The sequence below is a fragment of the Ochotona princeps genome, chromosome 21, assembly GCF_030435755.1.
Source record: "Ochotona princeps isolate mOchPri1 chromosome 21, mOchPri1.hap1, whole genome shotgun sequence".
NCBI lineage: Eukaryota > Metazoa > Chordata > Mammalia > Lagomorpha > Ochotonidae > Ochotona > Ochotona princeps.
Window position 1 is genome coordinate 19,457,635 of NC_080852.1, and position 18,207 is coordinate 19,475,841.

The window sequence follows — 18,207 nt, forward strand, 5'->3', positions numbered from 1 at the left end:
AGGAAATATTCGCAAATCACACAACAGAGAGCGGACTAGCATCCAAGATTTACAAGGAACTCCAGAAAGTTAACAATAGCAAAACAAGCAATCCAGCTAGGACATGGACAAAGAATATGAACAAATATTTTTCAAATGATAAAATTCCAAGGGTTAATAGACACATGAAAATAATATTTAGGTTCTCTTGCATTTGGGGAAATGTAAATAAAAATCATAATGAGATTCCACTGAACTCTGGTGAAAAGGGTCTACATACAGAAATACACAAACATTTCAGGAAAAGGGAACCCTAATCCAGTGCTGGTGGCAAAGCAAACTAGTACAAGCACTGTGGAAGTCACTATGGAGACTCCTCAGACAAATGAAGACAGATCAGTCATACGACCCAGACTTCCCACTCCTGGGAATAAATTCAAAGGAAATGAAAGCTGCATACAAGAGAGGAACCTGCAACCAGATGTTTATAGCAGCACAATTCACAATAGCTAAGACATGAAAACAACCCAGATGTCCATGAACAGGTATAGGGATAAAGAAAATACGATAGATTTACTCCATGGAATATTACTCAGCCATAAAAAATGAGATCTTATCATTTGCAACAAAGTGGACCCAGCTGGAAATAATTTTGCTTAGTTAAATGAGCCTGTCCAAACGAAAATAATAAAAACATCATATGTTCTCTCTGATATACTCAGCTAATATACAGAATACACACACAGTTATAAATTTCACTAGGGAGATTAGCATACTAAGAAATAACATGTTTATATAGCAAGAATCTTTACTCCCAAATAGTAGAACTCCCATTATTATTTTTAATTATGCTTTTACATTATTATCTTATTTTCTTTCCTTTACTACATTTCTTATGTCATGATACATTTGTATACCAGCAAGTTAAGCCTGAAACAGTGGAATGAATGACTATGCCATTGTAATAGTTTGGAGACAAGCTATTAATAAGAGTGGGATAGAGGGTGGGAGGATGGGCAGAGGGCAGGCAAGGGATGATCCTATGCATGTAAATCGGTTATCAAGGGGGAAAAGTAACTATATTTTTAAAAATCAAAGAAAAATATATTTGCAACAGAAATGACAAATGAAGAGTGAGGGATTAATATCTGTAAGACAGGCCCTGCTTCCCATCCAGCTTCCTAGTGATGTGTACCTTGGGAAGCAACAGATGAGGCTGGAGTCCCTGTTTTCCCACCATCCACATCGGAGACTTGGAATGTGTTCCTGGCTCCTAACTCTGGCTGTTACAGGCATTTAGAAAGCAAAACCAGTAAGTGAGAAAGTCCCATCACTGTCTCTACTTGTATGTCTTTGCCTTTCATATTACATAAAAAATGTTAAGTAACAAGAACATAAATATCCCAAAAGAAAAGTGGCAAAAAGGCGATAAAAGGCAATTCATAAGCAGTAAATCAAATCGCTACAAAAACCTTTAAAAAATAATGCTGAGCTTCATTAAAAGGCAAAACACAATGATCAGTGAAGCATTTTCTACTTCTTAGAAAACAAGAATTAAATAATGACATCCACTGCTTGGGGCTATGGGAGAAGATGAATATACTTCTATACTGATGTTGAAAACATAAACTGATATAAATAACCTATCAACCCTTACTGAAACTATAAAACCCACACCCTTTGTCTTATCAATCTCATATCACAGAATCTCGCCTAATAAATACATTTATTATATACAATATCCCATTTATAATGATTTTTATAATAGTACTATTTGAGATAGCAAAATACTAGAAAGTAAGTAGTGCCCTTTCAATTACATTGACTGTGCTCAAGCCACAGTAAGGATTGCTATGCCTATATGAAAAAGAATGAATTAAGGTTAGCCAACAGACTTGATGTCCATGCGTACTGTCAAACGAATCTTTAATAGCTAGAGTATGCTTTTGTTATAAACAATGACCTAGGTAACATGTTGCTACATGATGAGTTTAGTTGAATCGTTAAGAACACAAGAGGGCTGAATCACATATACAATTCTCAAATGTTTTGTGCCAAAATAAATGTATCCTATCTTCCACAAATGTAAAGCATCTCCATACACTAGCACATGACCTTACATGTATGTGTGTATGTGTAGTTACGTGTATGTGCATCTGTGTGCTGTGTATGTCTACATGATAGTGAAAGAGGGAACGTGAGAAAAAATAATTCACACGTTTCCAGTGAAAAAAAAATTTTAAAGATTTATTTATTTTTATTACAAAGTCAGATATACAGAGAGGAGAGACAGAGAGGAAGATCTTCCGTCCGATGATTCACTCCCCAAGGGAGCGCGATGGCCAGTGCTGTGCTGATCCGAAGCCAGGAACCAGGAACCCCTTCCGGGTCTCCCACACAGGTGCAGGGTCCCAAAGCTTTGGGCCGTCCTGGACTGCTTTCCCAGGCCACAAGCAGGGAGCTGGATGGGAAGTGGAGCTGCCGGGATTAGAACCGGCACCCATATGGGATCCTGGGGTGTTCAAGGTGAGGACTTTAGCTGCTAGGCCACACCACCAGGTCCTGAAAAAATATTTTAACTCTTAAAATTATTTACTTCTTTTCTGTCAAATGAGTTTCTCAATGTGTTCAGAGTATGAACACAGATACAAAATCCTTACAGTTGTTCAGAAGCTTCCATTCACTCTTGAATCTTTTATTTAAAGATTTATTTATTTTTTTAATTGGAAAGGCAGATATACAGAGAGAAGGAGAAACAGAAAGATCTTCCATCCCCTGGTTCACTTGCTCCCCAAGTGGCCACAACAGCCAGTGCTGAACCAATTCAAGCCAGCAGCCAGGAGCTTCTTCCAGGTCTCCCACGTGGGTGCAGGGACCCAGGCTTTGGGCCATCCTCTACTGCTTTCCCAGACCACAAGCAGGAAGCTGGATTGGAAGCGGAGCAGCTGGGACATAAACTGGTGTTCACATGAGATCCCACCGCATGTAAGTCAAGGATTCAGCCTCTATCTATGCCTTCGTGCCCCAACCCCTCCCCCTCTTTTTTTTTTTTTTTAATATTTACTTTCTTTTATTTGAAAGCCAGAGTTACAGAGAGAGGAGGAAAGACAGAGATATCTTCCATCTGCTGATTCACTTCTAAATAATCACAGCACGCAGAGCTGGGTTGGTCCAAAGCCAGAACACAATACAGGACATGACGCATGGCTACTCTTTTCTGAGTTCTTACAGCTTGTCATGTACTGTGCATGATATTTTCCATTTTGCTTTGCTTTGTTTTCATTTATTTATTCATTTTTTAACACAAGCTCTGGCAGGTTTTATTAAAGGAAAAATTTCAGGATTTACTTTTCACCAGTCTGTTCTAGAATGCTTCTAATAATATCAGAGTCACCAGGATCAATGATAGAAAGCATGCATGCTCTGTAGTACTTTCCACACACTGTGCCCAATTCTATATTATTACTGTAGTGATGGACACCAGTTTGGGCCAACGTGGCGTAACACTCTATTTCAGATTTCCTCAAGGCCGGGCAGTTGTTGGCGAGGATGACCAGCTTCACCTAGCCCTGTCAGATCATCTTCAGGGACTGCTTGCAGCCCAGCACGTATCTTCTGCTCTTCATCACCAGCTGGAGCCGCGAGTTGATGGACTCTAGCGACTTTTTTTGTCTTCTTGGTGGCCACCAACTTCCTGCCTAAGGTGAGGGACGGACCTCCAACCTAGTGCGCCGGTCAAGATGGCGGGGAGGATGTTTTAATTCATTTTATTTTACTTGAAAGGCAGAGTCACAGAAAGAAATAGAGACAGAGAGCGAGAACATTCATCCATCGGTTCACTTCACAACAGCCAAAGCTGAGCGTATCTGAAGCCAAAAGCCAGCAAGAAGCCTCCTCCGGGTCTCCCAAATGGAAGCAGGAGCCCAAGGCCTTCAACCATCCTCTGCTGTTTTCCCAGGCCATTATCAGGGAGCTTGATTGAAAGTGGAGCAGCTGGGACTCGAACCTAATCCGCACATGGGATGCCAGCACCAAAGACAGAGCATTCGCCTAATGTGCCACCATGTTGTCCTCATTTTCCTCTCCGTCTTATAAGGACATTTGCAATTGAATTAAGGAATCATCCGGAGAATTTGGGGAAAATGCTCCACTTCAGGATCTCTAATTTAATCACAAAGATCTTATCAACAATCATGGTAGCTTTATCCCTCGGGTGTGACCCTACAATACACACAGCAGTAGAGTAAGTTGGTAAATCTTCATGGAGATTGTTGTGTTAAAATGTGTAAACTTTAAAATATCTGTGTCTGTCATGAAGCAGTATTATTATTAGGACTTTGTTCTGGTGAAATACTTCATTCAATTAATACATAAGGTATGTGAGCATAGGTGTCATGTAAGAGTTATCTACAATAATGAAAAACTTAAAAACAGCCTATATAACAATGAGACATTGTTCTCATTCTTCGATACATGCATTATATACATATGCTTATATATATACTCACATATACAGTAAAATTTTATAAATGTTTAAATAAGACAACAAAACTCTATGAACAAAATGGAAAATAATAGTGTGGAATGTATTTCTAGAAATGGAGAAACTTACAACATTATAACTAAAGAAAATTAAGTTACTAAACAGTGTGGGGTCCCGTAGGATTTTTTTATTACATTTCTATGTATTAGTAAGTTTTCAGGCTTTGTTATGTATGTCTTTTTGGGTACACATATATATATTTTAAAGTACAGAAAGTAACAAACATCTATACACAAAAATATCAATAGCGATCACCTTAAATTGATTGGATTAGGTTATTTTATTAAAGTGAACATGTATTCCAAAAATCATTCTTGTAAAATAAAGAAAGCAAAGTCTGTTTCTGGGAACAATGTTCTAAGAACTGAATGAGAACTGAATATCATTCCTCTTGAAGGAACAAATCAATGAAAATATTGCCAACCTGAAGACAATGGATAATAAATGACAATGATGGAATCTGGGGGCAATATGTCCTTAGAGGAAAGGAGCTGGATAAAGTAACATCTCCTTTGCTTAAACTTTAGCCGGATGTGGAACATTCAAGGTAGAAGGATGCAACTGGAAAAACTTCAGTGTCTCTGACTTGAACAATCAGAAAGCTAAGCTACAGAAACTATAATGATAAAAGGGAGCAGTGGAATTAGGAGGGAAAAGAGCCAGATAAAGGTTCTGTTAGGAGCTTGGCTGTGTGGCCTAGTGGATAAGGTCCTCGCCTTGATCCCATATGGCTGCTGGTTCTAATCCCGGCAGCTCCACTTCCTCTCTATCTCTCCTCCTCTTGGTATATCTGACTTTGTAATAAAAGTAAAACAAATCTTTAAAAAAACAAACAAAAAAAAAGGTTCTGTTACTCCACATTTTTAACTGGGTCTTTGAATAACTCATGTGTACAACAGGCTCAAAGCAGCTCAGCTAATGACAGAAATGTCCCAAAGATCATGACTTAAAGTTCAAGTCTAGCTATCATAACTGTCTGCTACAGCAGAAGATATAAAACTCATCTGAGTAAAATAACAGAAAGAACAATCTATCACTTAATGTTCATCATGTCTGGGGATACAATTCAAAATTATCCAGCACATGAAGAACCAATACAAAACAAACTTACATTCAAGAAAATCCACCAAATCTCTCCTCAAGATGAACCAGATTTCTTAACTAGCATAGAGGTATTTTTGAAGGCCTGGCACAGTAACCTAGCAGCTAAGGGTCTTGTCTTGAATGCACCAGGATCCCATTTGGGCACCAGTTCTAATCCCAGCAGCTATGCTTTCCATCCAGCTCCCTGCTTGTGGCCTGGAAAAGCAGTCAAGGATGTCCCAAAGCTTTTGGATCCTGCACCCACGTGGGAGACCCGGAAGAGCTCTTGGCTCCTGGGTTCGGATTGGCGCAGCTCCAGTCATTGTGGCTGCTTGAGGAGTGAATCAACAGATGAAAGATCTTTCTCTGTCTCTCCTCCTCTTATTATATCTGCCTTTCCAGTAAAAATAAGTCTTTTAAAAGAAAAAAAATTTTTGAAATGGCTATTAACAAACAATCTAGATACCATAAAAAAGGTACAAAAGTAAGAAAAAGACAAGAAACCCCAACAGAGATTGAAAACATTATGAAACCAAGTAAAAATTTGAGGCTGAACATGCAGGATTTCATTAGTCTTCAGTTAACTTAATCAATGGAGTGAAAGAGACAAGATAAATGTAAACGCAGACTGAAATTGTCCAATGTCAAGAACAGCGAGGAAGAAAAAACTTAAAATGAATAAAATCTTAAGACCTATAGATTAAACAAAATAAAACATTAAAATATTCAAACACATAATGGTTTGCCATTTCTCAATTACTATGGTGACACATAAAATATGCCACATGACTATCCAACAGAATGAGAAGGAGGTCCATTCTAAAGATCACTGTTATTAAGCTATGGAAAGCTCAAGTTCAATGCCTCTCTTAGCAGCGGCAGAAAAGACACATTACACACAGGACCAATGATGAGATCTCATCAGAAGCTACACAGATCAGAAAAAAAACTGAAAAACTAACTCTGAAGTGACACAAAAGAAAAAGAATCATACCAGAATCATATTCAGGAAAAATTTTTAATGTGGGTATAATTCATATTTCCTTATGATTTTTTTAAAATTTTAAACGTATCAGTTACACTGTCACTTCTGTTGTTTCTGATTTTACTTATTTGAGTCCTCTTTCTCTACTTTATGAAGTTTAGCTAAGGGCTTATCAGTTTTGGTTATCATTGCAAAACAAACTCTTGATTGCATTTTTTTTTTTTTTTTTTTTTTGGCTATTGAGTGTTCTGAACTTCTTAATTTCATTCCCCTTGGTTTTACTCTTTTTTTTGTTTTTCTCATTTCCTTCCTTTTGCTGATTGGAGATTATTAGTCTGTTTCTCTTTTTGCAGTGCCTTCAGATGTAGTTAGGTTGAGATCTTTCTTCCCTTATAATGATGGTATTTTTCTCTGTAAACAGAGTGTAAATACTGTTTTGGCTGCATCCCAAAGCCCAAATACCTGTGGTATGTTTATTCTCCTTTGCATGTGCTCAAGATATTTTCTTATTTCCACTTCTCCTAATGCTTGCTAAAGAGTATGTTTCAAAAGTTGTTTAATTTCTCCACATTTTTAAATTTTCTATTTTTCTTTCCTATTATTGATTTCTAGTTTCATTTTATTGTACTAGGAACAAATACATGCCAATAAATTGGATTGCATATAACAAGCAAACTGATTCCTAGAAACTTACCATTTATAAAGATTGAATCATAAAGGAATATAAAGCTTCAACAGGCTAGTAACAGGTAAGCAAATTAAATCACTAATGAAAATCTTCTGAGGAAAGAAATTTCCAGGACAATATGGCTAATTAATTAAACATTTTAAGAAGCATTAATACCAGTCTTCCTTTATCCTAAAAATTGAAGAGAGGGCACTTCCAACTCATTTGTTGAGAAGATTATTATCCTGCTATAAAACCAAAGACAACACAGGACTAAAGCAAGACAATATCCCCCATGAATAATAACAAAACAAGAATTCTCAACCAAATGTAAGTAAAATGAGCTTATCAGCACATTGAAAGGATCATTCACTATGACCAAGTAGGATTTACCTCTGAATGGAAGAATAAATATGTAAATCAACTGATGTGACTGTGATATATCAAATTCAAGGACAAAAATCACAGAATCGTCTCAGCAGATACTTTGAAAGCATGACAAAAAAAATTAAATACCCTTTTAGGATACAAATTGAAAATTACTAAATATGAAAGGAACTGACCTCAGCATGATCTAGGCCATACATGAAAAGATCATAACTATCACAATATTAAGTAGGAAAAAAAACCTTGCAAACCCTTCCTAAATGATCAGATGCAACACATGAGTGCCCATTCTGCACTTTAACAATGAACTGGAATTGGGCATAACATTTGCAAATTTTGTGTATATGTGTATATATATATATATACACACACACACACAAAATTACACACATATATGTATGTTTACATAATAATGTACAAATATATGTCAAGAGGTTAACATTCAAAATATATAAGCAACTCCCACAATTGAATAGCAAAAATCATATAACCTGATCTGTAATGAGGAAAATATTTAGATACTTCCAAGGAAGGCACACAAATGAGCCAACAGGTATATGGAAAAAAATTATCAACATTACCAATCATGAAGGAAATAAAAATCAAAACTAAAATGTGATATCACCTCACATTAGCTGGGATTTGTATTCGCAAAAACAAAACCAAAAAAAGTTGTTGAGGATGTGGGACCCTTCTATGAATTAAAAACAGAGCTATCCTGTGATCCAGCAATCTGACTTTTAGATAAATACTTAAAAGAACTGGAATGCAGTTCTTTCAAGATTCTCAGCACTGCAGTGTTCATTGTAGCATTTCCACTACTTTAGAAGTTCAGAAAAAAATCTTGAGACTGAAGGAGAAAGAAATCATACCAGAAGAAAACAGTCCAGTAAAAGCTCAAAAAACATCAGAAGTGCTAACTCTCTACACATATGCAGGAAAATAATTTTCGTTTTTTTCTCCCTTTTTAATAAATCATACATACAGTGGCTTATAGTAATAACTGTAACATTGGTTCATGGAGTTTATCATATATGTAAATGTAATTCATTTAGAAAAAGGCTTAAAAATATAAAAAGGCACAGGAATATGGGCAAAAGTTATTGTTCTGGGGTAGAGGCCCACATTCTACATCAAGGCACCACAGTTAATGCCCAGCTCCTACTCTTGTCTCCAGCTTCCTGCTAATTCAGACCTTGGGAGACAATAGCGTGCTTGGGTTCCTACCAGCTATGTAGGAAGCCTGGGCTAAATTCCTGGCTCCTGGCTTCAGCCCCACAGCCAAAGCAGACATCTGCGGCATGAACAGCAGATCTGAGTTGCAAAATTTCTATATTTTACATGAAGTGGCATGATGTTAACTCTAGGTGAACTGTAAATGTCTTATATATTTTTAGTATAATTCCCCAAACACCCACTTAAATAATACTGCAGAAATATAATTAACAAGTCAATAATACAATTAAAATGGAATAGAAGTATACAAAATATTCAAATAACTTTCTAAAGCATCAGAAAGAGGAGTAACAGTAACAGCAATAGAAAAAGACAAGTTGAAGACAAATAATAAAATAGTAGATGAAATCTCTGTTATTACACAAGGTATAGTCAATTAAATATTCCAGTGTAAAGGGAACAAGAGTATCAGAATTTTGTTAAAAGATCCAATTGTACATTAGACACGTGTTAAATATAAAGAGGCAGGCATTTGGTTTAGTGGAAAGGATACTTCCCATCTAGTATATCGGCATTCCATATCAAAGTGCCAGGATTCAAGTCCTGGCTCTGTTCCCATTCCAGCTTCCTGTTAATATGCATCTCTGGAGGTGGCAGGTGGCAGCTTATGTGCCTGGGTAGAGACCTACACCGAAATCCTGGCTCCTGCGTTCAGTCCAGCCCATTTCTGACTGTTACGCACATGGAAATGAAACAGTGGATGTAAAAGTTTCTCCTCTCTCTTCCTTTATGTCTTTCAAAGAAATAAAACAAAAAATTAACTTTAGACCATTATGTTTACTGAAATAAGTCAGATGCAAAAAGGCAAATACCATGGATTTTCTCTGATTTGTGGCAACTAATACAGATTCCCCCCCCAAAAAAAAAACCTGAATGTGTAAAATTGAAATTGACTGACATCCTATAATTTGATTATCATTCACAGCCCCTTGTCTGTTTCCTACAGAATAGTAATCCTTCTACTCTTTATTTATTAACCATAATAGTTGAGTATCAAGCCTGTGATTATAAAATGAAAGTATTCTATGGCAAAAATTGAAAGAGAAAAAGAAAAGGAAGAAAGGAGGAGGGCAGAAAAGAGAAACATCTTAGAATTCCATCTCTGAAATACATGAAGTCTGTTCTGATTAAGCTAATAATTTTTTTAAAAATATACATATGGGCTAAAAGTTGTTGCTTGGGAAAAATGCACTAATTGGAGAGTAACACAAGAAGACATGAACAGCTAGCTGTTAGATGCCCATCCACAGGAGCCCTGTGCTAGTCACATGAACAGCTAGCTGTTAGATGCCCATCCACGGGAGCCCTGTGCTAGTCACGGTTCTGACGGTATCCTGGCATCAGCAGTTGATGCATGAGGCCAACCAGGATAGCTCTTGCACACAGGCCAACTTGTGCTGTTAGCCTCAAATGCATGTCATCTCAAAACTCCATATGTGGTGCTTCACACTTGAATTCATGCCTCAGATGTGTTTGATATTCAAAAAGCATTTTTGTTATTCTGATAAACTTCTAAATCATTTACATATCTCAAATATCAGTTCAATTCTAAAATATTCAGTAGACACCAACGATGTTCAAGATTTATTGCTACAAAGGAAAAAAACAGGCATCCATAACATTTTTTTAAAAAATATTTTTATTTATTCGAAAGGCAGATAAGGGGGGGTTTGGGGGAGGCAGAGAGAGAGAGAGACAGAGATAGAGAGAGAGAGAGCTATCCATTAGCTTAGTCTCCAAAAGACCACAATGGTTGAGACTGAGCCAGGCCAAAGCCAGGAGACAGCAACTGAATCTGGGTGTCCAATGTGGGTAGCAGGGTCCAAGCACTTGGGCCATCCTCTGCTGCTTTCCCAGACACACATCAACAGAGAACTCAATTGGAAACCAAGTAGTCAGGACTGAATCAGGTACTCAGATACTTAAGTTCCAAGTAGCAGTTTTATACAGTAGCCCCCACAGAACATTTGCAACACAGAAATATGTTATTCCCACACTCACAAGTCTTCTCAGAGCCCTCAGAGGGCCCTTCAATTTAACACAAACTGGAAACGATCTCTCTACAGTAAGTGTGGACCATACCGACTGAAGAGTCCATTCCCCAAGGTTGCCCCCACAAATCGCCACTCCCATGTGATTGGCATCCGGGTTACCCACAACTCTTGTCCAACTTGACTACAAGTTATACATTCTCAAAAGCCTTTCTAAGGTTCCATAATTTCCTAGAGCATCTCACAGAATCCAGGAAAAGGTGACTTTCTATTACTGATTTAGTACAATGGAAATTTTGAAAGATGCAAGAAAGCAACAAGAGCAGACACACAAAGTGAGATCCAGTAGGGTTCCAAGCATGGGAGTTTCAGCCTACATGGAGCTTAAGGTACCACCCTCCTGGCACATGGATCTTTCTTATTCCTCAGTCCAGAAGCACTTCAACCTTCTTGTTCGCCAACTTGTAAGCTTTCCAAACCCCACTATTTTGGTTTTACATGGAAGCTTCATGACAGAGGCACTGGCAACTAAGTCAATCACCAGTTTAAAGGTCCAAACATTCGATCACATGAATGGTTTCCCTGCCAATAAGCTTATATCTTCTAAGAATCCCCTCATGAGCATCAACTCAGCTACGGTTGGAATGGGTTCATTATGCCTAATAAGAGATGATCTCTCACCTATTACTTAGAGATTCCAAGGACTTTAGGAAGTTCTGTGTCAGAAGCTAGGAATGAAGACCACATACATATTTCTTACTGTATCGCAGCATCACCAATGGATAAGCTAGAAAACTAGCTTTCACTGATTTTGTGAAATAGGAAACATACAAAAAAAATGTGCAGCTGTTCATTGCTTACTATCTAGTGAGGATAATGCTTGCTATCTAGTAAGGATAAGTGAAGCTCACGCTGACTGAAAAACTATCGATTACAAAAAGACATCATGGGGTTGGCACAGTGGTTCAACAGGCTAATCCTCCATCTGCAAATGTCGACCTACTATGCAGATGCCAGTTCATGTCCTGGATGCTCCACTTCCCACCAAGCTTATGGCCTGGGAAAGCAGAGGAGGATGGCCCAAAGCCTTAGGACACTGCATCCACATGAGAGATCATGAAGAGTTTCCCAGCTCCAGACTAAAAATTGGTTCAGCTGTGGCCATTGTGCTTATTTGGAAAGTGAACCAAGGGATAGAAGATCTTTATCTTTGACTCTTCTTCATGTTTAGAGGGAAGAAAAACACTTTTTCACCTTACTATAGTCTAGGATCCATGCATTAATAAGGCTTACTGATGCCAGATAGCTGAGATCAAACTACCATCTATCTGGAGGCAACCATCCCAGCCACTGCTTTTTCCTAGCTGAAAAGAAAGCAACATCTTGCCATTGTACTAAAAAAACTAACATATCAGAATCTCAAATACACAAGTACTAAAGAAGTTTGGCTTTGGGCCCAGGGAGGTAGCCTAGTGTCTAAATTCTTACCTTACAAACACTGGACTTCTATATGGGTGCTGGTCCGTGTCCTGGCTGTTCCACTTCATATCCAGCTCCCTTCCCATGGCCTGAGAAAGCAGTAGAGGACAGCCCAAAGACTTGGGAGACTGCATCTACGTGGGAGACCCAGAAGAAGATCCTGGCTCCTGGCTTCAGATTGGCTAAGTTCTGGCTGTTGCAGCCAGTTGGAGTGAACCAGAAAATGGAAGAGCTTTCTCTCTGTCTCTCCTTTTCTCTGTACATCTGCCTTTCCAGTAAAAATAAATCTTTTTTTAAAAGGAAAGAGAAAAAAACTGGGCTTCATCATTCATTAATTAAAATATTTTCACTGGCTTCAAAGGCATTTACAGGATACAGAGGATGTTGGTTGATGGGGTTTAGTCTAAGAACTGGCCGTCCCAAAAAGAGGAAGGGAAAAAGTCGGAGCAAGTGCTGTTGTAGTGAGTTGTCATTACAGAGCTTCAGCTCTTTTGTTGTGGTTCTACAATCCGAAATCGGGAGGGGCTACTATGAAAATGGTAACCTTAAGCACCAAATCAGTATTCACATGTATGCAGCAAATCATCCCTTATAGATCAGACACTGAGAAGTCATGGTTGACATTAGCTGTTCAATTTACGAATACATATGAACATTTACATTTTAAACTTTCCCCCTTAAATGTCAAAATCTGGTATTTATAAACAAGATGGTGTTGGAAATCTTCTCATTAAATGGTGTTGACTTCCAAGGAGTTTTCTCTTTCCTAATTGTAAATGTAACATAGTCTCTTTGTAGATAATTTGAATACCACAGATGTGTCAAAAACCAGAAATCTCCCATAATCCTACAACCTGAGGCAACTTCACTGCGCCTTTTCTTTCAGCCTTATTCTTTGCATTGTAAACACAAGGAAGACTGTGACGAGCCTTCACACATCATTCCTGTCACTATTCAGACTCTTTTCTTTCTACTTAATTATTATAAAGAGGCAAATCCTTCACTTTCAGATATTGTTAAAAATCATGGTAAAGTGTACTTAGAAAATTTTTTCAGATCTCTGAAATGTTAGTATCTGGGAATAAGAAGTAAACTGCCAGTATTCATGATGCCAATACCATACCTGAGAAATCTGATTTCTGCATTTATACAACTATGATGAAAAAAAAGTGTATCTCTAAAGAATCCTTTTAAATGTATGTATATTTTGCTATTTCTTGCATGATGTACCTAGAAAAGTTCATTAGCAATAAGCTCTTAAGAGAAAGTATTTGTTATGCTATTTTAGAAGCTGGTTACAAAGGATCACACACACACATCATATTTAACTACGGGAATCTTGCATCTCAACAGTAACAGTGTGAGAGACCTGACAGCCTAGAAGAGGATGTTATCTTCCTCACTGGAAGCAGAAGGTAATTTATCCTCACCACAATAACCTCAACCCAGGAAATAACCCTGGGGAAGAGCCAGCTAAACCCCAGATGTTGAGAGTGAGAGCATTCCAGAGTTCTGCATCTGGAACCATCTACTGCCAAACCTGTCCAAATGCCTCCCTCGCAGAAGAGCGAATCAGAGAAGGCACCACAGTACGTAGTGTTTCAAAAGATGGGTCACTTTCTCCTCTGTCAACTTTCTGTTGTTTCACTGATACCAAGAAAGCAATGAAGGGAATCTTGGGAGTCAAAAGTTCTTGCTATTCAAATTCAGAAGGAAATACAAATGGCCAGGATATATAAATTAAGTTGGTTGGAAAGCGCATTGTTGTTATTTTGTTTCGCCCATGAAAGCAATAAATAAGATACAACAGTGCACCCTTCTGGCTGAAATATAGAACTAACACTGACAGCAAAGTGCTCACACAAGTCTCCAGTGCAAAAGGGCATTCAACACAGTTCCTCATTTCCTCTTTAGGAAGAATATTAACAATAATTACTTTACCACGGACTTTGTAAAAGTAAAAAATAGAAGAGGCTTTCAAATGCATGCATTTAGTTCCAGTCTGAATGAGTCAAACATGGTGGCAAACAAACAATAACAACAAAAAGAAAGTGCAGAAACTTGTGATTCTGCATTGACCTAATTTTGATATTTAGTGTTCCATTCTCTTGACTTTCTTGGGAGTTTCCTATGGGCATTATCACGTGACACAGTCTCCCTAAATATTGGTTGGATAAATTAAGCAGAGAAAAGTACCAGTTTCTGAAATGGGGCTCTCAGTAAACCCTAAAAATCTATTTTGTCCCCAGGACAGCACCTATAAAACTTCCACAACGCGAAGTTCAGAGTGCTGTGTAATGGAGAAGCAAATATGAGAAAGCCTGGCCCTTTGGGGAAAAAACGTTCCCCCATGTGGTCACTATATACCATATTTTATCAGCAGTGGGATTTGGTCAATATTCACATAGCCGGTTGTCCACCTTTTATCCTTCATGTAAACATCATCAAAAAATACCACCAAAAAACTCTATATTTGATATGATGGAACTAGTCAAGGAAGTTTATAAGCAGCTAACTATGAGAAAGGTTGGCCCCAGCCCTCCTGCCCACTTCCATCTTCAGGTAATGGGGGGTCATGACAGAAACTCACAGAGCATTTCTCAGGAACCAAGGAAACTGACAGGAAGGTCTGGTTTTATTTTTGATGGGTAATTAGCATACTGGTTTCTGAAGAGTAATTAGTCATGCAAAGAGTCCACGGTTTCTCCAAACCCAAATAAAAACGGACAGTACAGTCAGTCATCTTTGTCTTTTGGCCTGCTCATACTAAACGTTGGTATGTTTATATCATGTTATCACATGTTCTTGCCTGGCTCTATAAATGAATGTATCAGAAGACTCAAGAAAACATGATCAATCATCAGACATATTTACAAAACATCACTTGCCACAATAAAACACTATTATATATTTCCAAAAGGGCATCCATCATCATCATCATCTTCCTGTCCTTGACTTCGATGCACCATTCTACATCTTTAAGAGCCACTTTATACCTCACCACAATCTCTTAGAATTCAGGAGGGTCAGAATCAATGTTCCAGTGCATGGGAACTCCTCTGACACTATGCTGAAATTATGCAATATGCTTGAATGAGTGTTTGCCACAAGCTTCACTCCAACATATGACATACCACATGGTCTTCCCCACATGTCAAAGGTACATGTAATATGTCGCAACCTAACAAAACAGCATGACTCAGTGTTAGCAAAAATAAATTTTACACAGCATAATTTGAGGACATTCCTGGAAGGAATATCCTACATACCTCATTCTAGGCATATCCTTTGCAAATCACTTTTTGACTACAAGTTTATTAGATAGCCTAGAGATAAAAATAATCTCAAAGAATTATGACTGATGACTTTCAAAAATAGGTATTAGCCTGAAATCTTTCACAAATCTGATTCAGCTACGGAAATCAATGAAAGAAGGCTTCTAAAACTCTCCTAAAACCTACACCAAAAGGAAACTCCATTTTCTTTCTTCCAGAGACACATTTGGGATTCACTTTTCAGCAATAAATCATCTTGCCTACAAAGATTTCTCCCAGCAAGTTGAATTCAAGCAGGTATCAGACACTGTAATGCTAGCATTAAAATGTTATCACAGTACAATGGTAGGAAGCAAAGTTCAGCTGACAAAAGATCCAGCCTTGATAGGGGTATCAGCAGGATGTCATCAGCGAAGAGGAAGAACAGAGACTTTCCGAAGAAATGAAAGCCCTGGCTTGCTGGCTCATGGGGCAGGAGAACAAACACTCCTCAAACTGAAAAATGTAGCTAAAGAGAGAGACCAAGGGTTAATGTTTACTGAAATAGACATAAAACTGAGAACCTGGAGAGCAAAGAAGGTTGTGAGGGCAGATAACTTGCATCCTCAAATCTTGAGGACACAGGCTGTGAACACACTCCATGCCTATCACAGAAACACCTGGAACCAAGGGTAATAAACCTGAAATGGCATCCACGGCAAGGAAATCTGAAACGACATCAAGGATCTGCAGGTCAACCCTGCGGGGGTAGAACACCATGATCGTGAATACACAGGGTCGGGGTGTGGCATGGCCAGGGACAGAGAGGGCGATTTCGCTGGAGAAACCCATTCCCTGCAAGCATTTTGTGAAATGAATAGAAAGGCAGGTGATACAATAAGCTTGGGCTTTTAAGACAGCTATAATAGACTCAAAAGGCTTTTAATTAATAAGAGCAATTAAGACTTAATAATAGCTTTTAAGAGTCTGTAAGAATGTTACGTGATAGGTTAGTGGTGAGGCACACGAACACAGAAATGATGGCAGAGTCTTTGGCAAGATGATACGGATGTCAGGGCTCGGCAGCGTGGCCTAGTGGCTAAGGTCCTCGCCTTGATCCCATATGGCCGCTGGTTCTAATCCCGGCAGCTCCACTTCCTCTCTATCTCTCCTCCTCTCAGTATATCTAACTTTGTAATAAAAATAAAATAAATCTTTAAAAAAAAAAAAGATGATACTGATGTCAGTCCGTAAACCTACTCTGTACGTCAGTACTGTCACTAGCTTGCAGGAATAAAATACTGACTGCATCTAGCACTCTGAGAAGTGAGAGTTATAAAGTGTTCTAAGTTTTACAAAAGTCAGAAGAAGCAGAAATTAACTCCATTCTATAGATAAGAAAACTCAAGCTCAGATAAAGCTAAATACCTTGCAACAGCTAGGAAATCAGTAAGAACCCTAAGCACATGATCTTCTCACTCTATCACATTTGCCAGGGCTCTGCAGGATAAGATGCAGCATTTGTAACAAGCAGGCAACCAATACAAATAGCCTATGGTAAACAACGAGCAAAGTGCAGCACAGATGACATGTGTGAACATGAGGGAATAATAACTGTGTCTTCGGATGCCAGCCTGGAGCTGCCAAAGATAAGGATCAAACAGGTCCAGAGTCACCAAGGAGCACGCTAAGCACAGGGAAGGGCAGTCAGGAACCAGCTGTGCCCAGGCAGGAGAGGGGCCTGACCAGACACTGCACGGAGGGGCTTGGAGTGGCTCAGGCAGCTCACACAGAGCCCAGCCCAGCAGGAGAGCTGAGGGTGGCAGCCATGGGAAGTGGGGGCACTCACGTTTTCTAAGCACATGCATGAATTCCTTACTGCTCTGCTGCAGGCTTCACCTTGTGCTATGTCTGTTTCTACACATGCTGTGCGAAAGGAGCACAAACATTGTGCATTGAAACAACATGTGTGCTGTCTTACAGTTCTGCAGCCCAGCTGCAAACCTTGCTGGACGGAAATCCAGATGTCAGCTATCTCCCTTCCTGGTGATTTCCAGGAAGGCCTCCTCTCCCTGCTTTTTCCAGCTTGCACATGCTACTCACATACCTTGTCTCCTGGCCCCCCCTCCTTTGTCTTCAGGAATGGTAACACAGTTTCTCCCTTGGAGGACTCTCCTTTTTTGTCTATAACCACATTTCCTGAGACTGCTGGTGTAAAATCTCTCTGTTTTGAAGAATTCCTACCTGGTTAATGCAGGTTAGTGGCTCCTGTGAACCTAGTATCTTTAATATTTATCAGAACTGGGGCAGCTGATTGCATTTAAAGCAGTATATTCACAGGTTCCTGTGACAAGGACACAGATATTTGGGCAGCTTATAACAAATTTTTTTCAGCCACATTCCTGAATATTATCTGCCACTCATAAAGGAGAATACTTTCAAAAACTCATGGAAAGAGGAATTAAAAAATAAATTTATGGGGACGGGGTCCTGGTACAGTGCATTAAGCCGGTACCTAGAGTGCCAACATCCCATATGCCCCATATAGGTACAGGTTTAAATCCCAGCTACTCCACATTTGATCCAGCTTCTAACTAACATGC

General features: G+C 38.8%; 1 protein-coding gene across 1 annotated transcript; it reads right to left on the bottom strand.

Moving 5' to 3' along the window:
• Positions 1–3,273: 3,273 nt before the first annotated feature.
• On the bottom strand, positions 3,274–16,384 carry LOC101527958 (large ribosomal subunit protein eL30-like). The gene is given in 2 exon segments (XM_012925859.2): positions 3,274–3,677; positions 16,223–16,384. Coding segments are annotated over 2 exon segments (516 nt in total). The 3' UTR covers positions 3,274–3,323.
• Between the last annotated feature and the right edge of the window lie 1,823 nt (positions 16,385–18,207).